General features: G+C 52.8%; 1 protein-coding gene across 1 annotated transcript in view; it reads left to right on the top strand.

The window, feature by feature from the left end:
- Positions 1–620: 620 nt before the first annotated feature.
- TJP3 (tight junction protein 3) overlaps positions 621–9,453 on the top strand; it is a 28,398-nt gene continuing 19,565 nt past the window's right edge. Inside the window, exons 1-5 of the mRNA XM_065422386.1 lie at positions 621–638; positions 5,564–5,620; positions 6,066–6,190; positions 6,879–6,981; positions 8,935–9,442. Of these exons, the coding sequence (XP_065278458.1) occupies positions 621–638; positions 5,564–5,620; positions 6,066–6,190; positions 6,879–6,981; positions 8,935–9,442 (811 nt within the window). The remainder of the gene's footprint in view (positions 639–5,563; positions 5,621–6,065; positions 6,191–6,878; positions 6,982–8,934; positions 9,443–9,453) is intronic.

Below are 9,453 nucleotides of genomic sequence, written 5' to 3'. Positions count from 1 at the left end.
GGTGCCATTAAATCTCATCTGGCGCAAATCCGTGTAATAGCGACTGGGAACCATCCTCTTGTGGATACATCATGAATGTGGTGGTGAGGCGGCAAAAACACTGTGCTCGGCATTCTCCTTCCTCCCAAGAGCGCAGAGAGGCTCCCTGCCCAGGGCAGCTGGAATCGGTGTCAGACGCCCTTACCTGTGTCATGCCTTCCGTGTTCCCTGCCTGCACCTAACCTCCTGCAGCTCTGTTCCCCTGTAAAACCTGGCCTGGAGTCTTGTGCCAGCGGAGATCGAAGTGCAGGCAGGAGACTGGCTGGGACCCAGGTCAGCTGGCTACCTGCAGAGCACCTGAGAGCACGTCAGCCTGGTCTCTTGGAATAGGTGTGTCAGCAGGAGGCGGGCCGTGGAACAGGGGAGGAGGCGGAGCAGCAGGTGTAAGCCCCCATCTCCCTGGGAGAAGGAAGAGCTGATTGTAAAGTGCCTGAACCTTGCAGCTGGCCACAGAATCTCTCGGCCTCTGCACACCTGCTCCGCACAGATCGTCTCCCTTGCTACCGGGAGCTCCTGGACCCTTTCATCCCAGGGCCAGCCCTGCCCATGGGAGCAGCCAGCAGCCCGGGGCTTTGTGGAATATGGCTGTAAGATTTCAGGCAAGTCTCTTTCCCCAGCAGGTGTGTGCGTTCGGTGAAGCAGCTCCTGGGCCAGTAGCTTTGCGAGTGCTGTGCGTGGGAACAGCCGTCGTGGGGCAGGGGAACACCAGATACCAGGCAATCATCAATTTCATAGATGTTAAGGCCACAAGGGACCACTGTGATCATGTGGGCTGACCTCCTGTAGAATACAGGCCAGAGAACGGCCCCCAAATAATTCCCAGAGCAGGTATTTTAGAACAACATCAAATCTTGCTCCAGTTCCTGTTCAAAGGACAGCAATTCTAGGCTAAGAAAACAATCTTATCCAAGCCAATGGCCGCAGCTTTTGCTCACTCCCAGCCTGGCTGAGATCTGAACCAGCAACTTAGTTCAAGAGGGAAGGATGCAAACATCAGGATGATTCTGAGGAGAGGCTGCACACAGCCCATCCTGCTCCTGTTAAAGTCAATGGCAAAAAAACCCTTTGACCTCACTGGACCAGGACTGGCTTTGTGCACGGTGCAGACATGCTCTGCCTGGAGCTGCACCGTCCTATCGCATCTCATGCTGTACCCTGCAAACGTTGGTTTTCAGGCATATCCAGACTTGGGTGGTGATGTATTTTGCTTTCTTGTCAGATTGTGTTTACTACTTTGATACGGCAGCTGTTCTGAGTAATCCTGTGCTGTGGGGAATGCTCTGTCTGCCGAACCCAGGGATTCCACCTGATGCGTAATTTCCCCTGCAGACGGAAGGTTTGGCTAGAGAAGGGCCTGAATCAGAGATCCCTCAAACTTTTGGGGTATTTTAAATATGGCTTGCTCCCTTCTCTAATTGTACCCTGCAATGCAGCAACTGCAGGGCCTGGTCTGTTCACTATTGACGGTACTAGCTCTGCAGAAGGAAGCAAGCTGATCCAGGCCTGGGAATCACTGGTTTGATCAGTCGCTGCAGCTTGTGGATTTCAAACCCTCTCTCCAGTTCCCCGAGTCTTTTGTCCGCCTGTCCTTTTTGTTACACCATGTTTTGGCTGTTCCCTTCTTTGGGCATCTGCATGTCTTTCCTGCTCAGGATTCCTCCTCTTGGGGTGTGGAATGCCTCTTGTCCTGCCAACAGATACACTTTCTGCTGAGGGATGTTCAGCCCAGCTGACCTGCTTGGGTTGGGGGGTTGTTTGTGAGTGGTTTTCTCCACACTGATAAGGGCTTTCGGGCCTGAGCCTCCACTCTTACTCTGGTGTCATTCCACTGACGCAGTCCTGGGGCTAGGGTTGCCAATTTTGGTTGGCTGTATTCCTGGAGATTTCATCACATGACATAATCTTTAATTAAAGATTAATCTTTAATTCCTGGAGACTCCAGGCCAATCCTGGAGGGTTGGCAACCCTACCTGGGGCAGAGCCAGGACCTTGGTAGTCACTGAAATGTGCCCAGTCCCAGGTGATGCTGCTGGTGGTTTTTTCACTGAGGGGACAAAGGTGCTGGGAGGGTGGTGCCTGCTGTTCAAAAACTGCTGCTGAGGAGGAGCAGGGACGGGGAGGTCTCTAGATTTCACCCCTTTCTGGGAGTGGGTGTTAATGCTCAAAATCGTGGGGTTGGTGGCAGCTGGAGCTGGCACAATGGGAGAGCATTTTCCACCCGGCTCTGCCAATGTACCCCACCCCCGTCCTGACCAGCAGCGCCCCCTGCTTGTCCGGTCCCCAGCCCCCGACAGACAGTCCTACCCTCGGAGGGGTAAGGTCTGGGTTACTTGATCGATCGCTGATCCTTCCCTACCTCTCAGACATCAGGCTGTCCATCAAGATCTGAACTGCACGGTGTTTAGTTCCGGTCGTTTTGAGACTGCAGGTGCCTCATAATGACCTTGGAGCATGGGCTGCTCACTCAGAATCCACAGTCTGCTCAGTACTTGAAACCAGGCTGAGAACATGCAGGCTTCTGCTTTTCCCTTTCTTGGATCACAGACCTCACCCTGCTTAATTGTGCATCAGTGCGCTGGGGAGCAGGGGCTAGGGTATGGGACCTGAGTTCTTTCCTGGCTCTGTCACTCCATGTGCTCTGGGATCAGTCGCGGCTGTGCCTCAGTTTCCCCATCTGTAAACGGGTGATATTATTATTATTGAAGTCTATGATTGGAAACTGCTGTATAAGCACTTACTATATGTTGTTAAATGGTAAATTATAGGTTATTAAATGCTGTACCAGTGCTCATTATATGTTGTTGTCCTTCGATACTCCGACATGCAGTAGGAACTGTCGTCTGTCCTTGCAGATTGGCTGACCTGTAGATAAACTTGATTCCCCTCCCTAATTTGCATAGATACTTTAAACCCATGGACCCGTGTGATGGCTGGGGGGCTGTATCTGGTGTGGTCTGACCCCTGGGCAGGCCAAGGAGGAGGTGAGGCTCATAACATGCAGCGTTTCTAAACTCCGTGGGTTACAGTAACTGCAAGCGCAGCATTTGTGGGTCTTTGACTCCTAATCGCTGTCTCCGTGGGAGGCACGTGTTTAATTTTGGCTAGAAGCCCCTCTGCTTCCACGTGGACGTGTATTGCAGACGCTTGCACTCGAATCCCTAGAGAGGAAAGGCTGGTGAGGTGACTCACGTGCCGCCCGCCTGGGGCTCTGATGCGGCTGCGTCCACTTGAGCTGGGTTCCTAATTGGGGCAGTTGCGGGGTGTACCGCGTCTTCTCCAGCGTTTGGCAGCCGACTGACTCAGAACAAGCTCCTGTCTGTGTCCTGGCCAAGGGCTGAGTTCTCCAGCTCCCCAGAGGGCAGGCTGTGGAGGTGGTCAGGGTGTGCCCTGCTCTCCGCGCCATGCCAGCCCCACGTGCCTCCTCCAGGGACTCAGCTTGCTGGGCTGGAGTGTTTAAGACCCTCTGTAGGAACACGAAGGGGAGGCGTGAGCAGGGATAGCAAGGAGGGGCACCCACCGTGTGCTCTGCTAGCTAATCCCTGGCATTGCCTCCTCGGAGTGTCACAGCTTAATTCTCAAGTGCCCACGTGAATTGTTTAGCAATAAGTAACCATGCAGCTTCTCCTCTTACCTGTTCTTGGATCACTGGCCTCCTCCCGCTGTTCAGCAGGGCCAGGGTATGGGGCTAAGTTCTGTACCGGGCTCTGTCACTCCATGTGCTCTGGGGTTAGTCACATCTCTGCTCTGCACTTCAGCTTCCCCAGCTGTGAATGGTGATAGTAGTATTAGTAGTAGTGAGCTCTGTGAATGGAAAAGGTGGAATCAGCACTGTCATAAACATACAGTTAAGGGTTAATTCCTCTTTTACCTGTAAAGGGTTAAGAAACTCCCATAACCTAGCTGACACCTGACCAGAAGGACCAATAAGGGGACAAGATACTTTAAAAATCTGGAAGGGGAAAAAAGTCTTTGGTCTGTGTTGGGTGTGTGCTTTTACTGGAGGCAGAGAAAGAAGGAGCCAACCCGCTCCCATAGGGTTGTGAATATTTAGAGAAGGAATGGTTAGATTACTTTTATTTTCTATTTGTGAGTTCTTTTGCAAATAAGAGGGAGGGTAAATTTGGGTTCTTTGTGTAACTTTAAAGTTTTGCCCAGAGGGAAACCCTCTGTGTTTTGAATCTGATTGTCTGTGAGATTATCTGTCATTCTAATCTCACAGAGGTACGCCTCTCACCTTTTTTCTTAATTAAAATTCTTCTTTTAAGAACCTGATTGATTTTTCATTGTTTTAAGATCCAAGGGTTTGGATCTGTGTTCACCAGGACTAAGTGGTGAGGCGATATTCTCAAGCCTTCCCAGGGAGTGGGGTGTAGGGGCTTGGGGAGGATTATTCTCAAGCCTGCCCAGGAAAGGGGGGTTAGGGACTTGGGAGATATTTGGGGGAAGGCAGAGTTCCAAGTGGCTCTCCCTAAATATTTGGTTAACGCTTGGTGGTGGCAGCGTACTGTTAACCTAAGCTGGTAAAAATAAGTTTAGGGGGTCTTTCATGCGGGTCCCCACATCTGTACCCTAAAGTTCAGAGTGGGGAGGGAACCTTGACAAGCACTTATTGTTGTCTTTTGATAGGCAAACATCCAGAGGGCCAGGCATGTTGTAGAAACTAGGTCCTTCTTCCTAATTTGAATAGATATGTTCAAATCATGGACCCGTGTGTAAGCTAACTGACTGGATCTTGTGCAGCTACCGGCTCTGGGAAGGCAATGCTGATTTTCACAAGAAGTAGACACAGTCCTGGTGAAATTGGCTGGTCACTTCCCTCCTTCAGCTTTCTTTCTCCGCTCCCACTGGTCCCTTCTGATGGACAATCCAGATTTGCAGGGCTCTAATCCTGAGTCTGTCTCAGCGAGTGTAATCCACAATGCAGACTAAACTGGACCCTTTTAAACAGAACCATTATGGGTATCGGGTTCCAGAAATTAATGATGAAGCTTTCTCCCTAAACGCTCGACAAACACCAAGAAACCTCTCTAATCCCCTGTTGATGTAGACTGGTATAATCCCTGTTCAGTTTGGGGAAACCAAGGCACGGGTTAATGACATGATTTACAGTGTTTCAGTCCCTTGCTGTAACTATTACACACACTGCTTCCCTGGCTTCATTCGCTCTCATTGCATTCCGATGAGCCTGCCGGTGACCTCTATGTTGAGAGTTGCTGTCTGTTTGTAGTGCACTTACCCCAATTGCCTGGACACCCCCTTAATGGGAGATGCTCTCTCTGCAGCTGCAGCTGCAGAGAGAGCAAGTCTATTATTTAAGGGTGGGTTTAGGTGGGAGGAGGACGTTACCTCGTTTGGAAAAAGGCAGCTTGTTTCTTTGCAGCTAGAAGTGATTTCTAGTATGCCCAGATCTCTGGGGGTCTAGAGAAGTGACAGGAGCAAATTGGCCACCCCTCCCCCTTCTCTGGAGACTGGGGCAACAATCGGATTTTGTTAATTGACCGTCCTTTTTCCCCCGGGCTCCCAGGTTACAGCCATGGAGGAGATGGTCATCTGGGAGCAGCACACTGTGACGCTGAGCAAGGTGAGCTTGTGCACTGCGCCGTCTCCGTCCGGGAGGGTGGGCGTTGGGGCTTTAATCGTGGGTGGCGACACTGAGGTTCAGCCGAGCCTCCTGAATGGGGCCTTCTGCTGTGACTGGGCTCCTGGCAGCATGAGCTGCTTCCCAGTGGGGCCCTGCTAACGCCAGCCTGGCAGCGCAAGCCAGCTGGGGTGACCCTAGAAGTGTCTGGCCCGTGCCAAGCAGCCCCCCAGCAGCGTGAGCTTCCTTGTGGTATTGTGCCAGCTGGATCCCACCGTTCATGGCAGTGATGCGACTGGCCTGCCAGGGAAGCGGCTTATAGCAGTGCCATTAGCGATGCTTAGCTGCCACTCAGAAATGCCTGCCTGCCCCTCGTGCCCATCCTCCTTCCATCTGCAGCCGGTACCCGCTGTGCAGAGCCTGACCTTGTATGTATCTGTCGCACTAGGACCCTCGAAGGGGCTTTGGCATCGCCATCTCAGGAGGCAGGGACCGTCCCAGCGGCTTGGCTGGGGACCCCTCTATCGTGGTCTCAGATGTGGTACCTGGCGGACCAGCAGATGGCAGGCTCCAGTGAGTGGCAGACGGGGCCGGAAGGATTCACTGAGAAAAGTGTTATGAGCAAAGAGAGGATCCAAACTTCCCCAAGTTCTGGGGTGTCTTGGATCCGGGTCCCCCTCTACTCAGGAGAGGAAGCAACACTTCAAATGCTTGGGGAAACTGAGGCACAGAGCGGGGTGTGATTGGCTGAAGGTCAGAGAGGGAGTCAGTTAGAACCCGGGAGGTCCTGGCTCCAGTCATATGCTCAGAACATGCCTCGTGGGGGTTGGGAGGAGGGTCTGCTGGGGTCACTAGTGTGGGAGGAAGGGGAGAGTTAGCAGCTGCTGGGAAGGTCCCTGGTGCACTAGCTCCCTGAGGGGATCTGCCTTCCCAGCTGCTGGCTTCTGACCTGGTGTCAGGAGGCAGACTCGGGGGTGGAGTTGGGGAAGGAAGAGGCCAATGGGGGTGCAGATTGGAGGACATGGGGACTTTGAACCTGGGAGGGTCTCCTGCCCTTTCTGGGGTGGGACCTGCCTTTGCGGAGCTGCAAATGAACATGCTCCCCATCAGCAGAATTTCCGGGGGCGAAGCGTGGGTCAGACTGTCACTGCGGCGGCGTTTGCCTAGGCTGAGAGGCTGCTCCTAGCCACTCGGGAGCCTTATCGTGCTCTCCCCTGTGCCCTGGCAAGGGATCTGCCTGACCTGAGTCTTTCCTTTCCAGGACGAGAGATCACGTTGTGATGGTGAACGGCCTTTCCATGGAGAACGTGTCCTCCTCCTTTGCCATCCAGACGCTCAAAACCTGTGGCAAGTTAGCCAACATCGTAAGCGTCCTGCCTGGGAGGGGCTGACTTGGCTTGGGTGGGAGGAGAGGTAACAAGGGTCCAACGTAAAGCCTTGATGTGGGGCAAGTTTTCCCGCCCGGATGTTCCACTTGTCTGTCCTTGGGTTAAACGCAGCCCTCGTGGAGCTGGCTGCAACTCCCCAGCACAGTTAATTCCAGTGGACACAGCAGCTGGAGAGTGGCCGCTCTCACTCGAGAGGAGCAATTCAAGTTAACTCTGTAGTGCAAATGTACCCTGAATAAGTGAGGCCCTATCCACTACACCAGGGCTGGATTTGGGTCCCCCTTCTACCAAGCATTTCATGGCTAGCAACAGCCCTGGTTCTTCCACCCCATGGCTTGTTTAGATTGGCGTGTCTTGGTCCCTGTTAACCTAGCAAGTTACCCGCAGGAATAAACCAGCGTCTTAAAATATTGCAGGGCACTAACTCCTTGCAAACTTTTCAAACCGTGAAAGAGGATAACTCTAGGAATAATTGTAAGCAATCGCAGCTCAAAGCCAACTACAAACATTCTGGGGCGGTGAGTAGCAGCACCGGAAGTAAAGCTGCATCCGCACTTTTGTTTAAAGCTGGATTTTCAAATCTCTCTACAAATCTATGTACGTACTCAGATCTGAAAATAGGTACGTCACACGTCAGTCCAGGGCCTGGCCCAGAATTTGTAGTATGAAACTGGGAACCCTGGACCAAATTACCCCAGATATAGGCTGTCCCCAAAAATGACCTATTAAAATGTTAGCTTCTAACCAGAAGTTCCTGGCTCCAAGTCCTGTGCTCGCTTCTGTCTCAGGCCAGTGTTGGCAGAGTGGGGGGAGCCCTCGGTAAGATGGACGGCCCTCGTCGATCATGCCCTACTGAATGGGCACTACTAGGCAAAGTGGCTCTGGGACCTTTGTTGTTGCTCCCGTGGAGCTGTACTGCTCTGAATGCCTGAGACTCTGCCTCAAAGCGATCTCATGCTAATGGCCCTTCTCGGTCTGCAGCAGCCCAGCATAGAACCAGCGGTGTAGTGTGGAGTCACTGTGGCCAGAGTGCGTCATACATCAGGTGGGCCCTTGGGTGTATTTTAAGGATGACTCGAGAGGCTGTTCCAAAGGCATGAGCCAGCGGGGAGGAAGGCACAATGTCAGGAGGGGGCGAAGGGCACGGTTGGCTCGTAAGCATGAGCCAAGGAAGGAAGGGGCGCGGGGAGGGTGGAGGTAGGCGGGAGGTCTGCGATATGTCATTGCATTGGTGGGACTGGCCACTCCTCAGTCTGGCTGTTTACTCTCCAAAAAACAGATGGGACCACGTGGCTCTTGACATGTCCTGTCCTCTCCGTGTTTAATCTGAGACGACGCAGCTCCTCCTTTGCTCATCTCCCTCTTATCTGTGCCCGTTGAACCATGGAACAGTCTGGATCCCATTAGTCAGTCACCTCCAATGCACACACGTAGGAGTTCGAGGAAGGGACTCGTGGGGCTGGTCTTCACTTCAGTTTTACCAGTGTAACTGTTTTTGGCTCGGGGTGTGACTACTGAACTAGTTACACCAGGCTAAGCCCCAGTGTGGCTGCAGTTACATCAGTGTAAAGGTGCCTTGTCCTGGTATAGTTATTTCCCTTTGCTGTACTGGTACAAAGCACCTTTCTATCAGCATAACTGCGTTCCCGCGAGGGGGCGCTGAACCGGTTTGTCTGTGCCAGGATAGTTCAAGGGCTACAACTTTCTAGTATAGAAACCAGGGGGCTCCTCTCTCCCAGCTCTGTCACTGACTTGCTATGGGGCTTGGGGCAAATAACTTAATGTCTCAATGCCGTGGCTTTCCCCATCTGTAAATTAAGACACTCTCTTCTCCCTCTGTGAAGTGCTCTGAAATCAGTGGTGGCTTTCTTTTGGGAGTGCAGAGTACGTGTCATTTGCCAACCAATTTTTCTTCCTTCCCACCTGCAGACAGTGAAGAGACCAAAGAAAATTCAGCTTCCTGTAACCAAAACCAGCCAGCCACTATCCAGCGACTCCTTGCACTCTCCCAACACCGTCCGATACGATTCTGATGAGGAGTACGGATACCAGGGAGACGAGTCATCGCCGCGGAGCACCGGGAAAGGATACAGGTACGACAATCACAACAGGAGCCGGCCTCAGGACGACGCGGATTATAGTAGAGGCTATGACGGAGACTCCTCCAGTGAGAGGAGCTCCGGCCACTCTCGGGATGACAATCGAAGGCAGGTGTCCAGAAGCAGAAGGCGGAGCCAGGATGGCAGCCACAGGAGACAGAGCCCAGACAGCGGCTCTGAAAGGCAGAGTTACCATAGACAACACTCCACCAACGGCTATGGCCACGAAGGGGACACCAATGGGCTTGCGCTAGTGTCTGGGTTCAAGAGGCTGCCGCGCCAGGAGGTTCCAATGAAACCCATCCGCTCGGTTCTGGTGAAGCAGAAAGAGGGCGAAGGTAAGAGGCAG

Source organism: Emys orbicularis, chromosome 24 (assembly GCF_028017835.1).
Source record: "Emys orbicularis isolate rEmyOrb1 chromosome 24, rEmyOrb1.hap1, whole genome shotgun sequence".
Lineage (NCBI taxonomy): Eukaryota > Metazoa > Chordata > Testudines > Emydidae > Emys > Emys orbicularis.
This window is presented reverse-complemented; position numbering and strand designations above follow the sequence as displayed.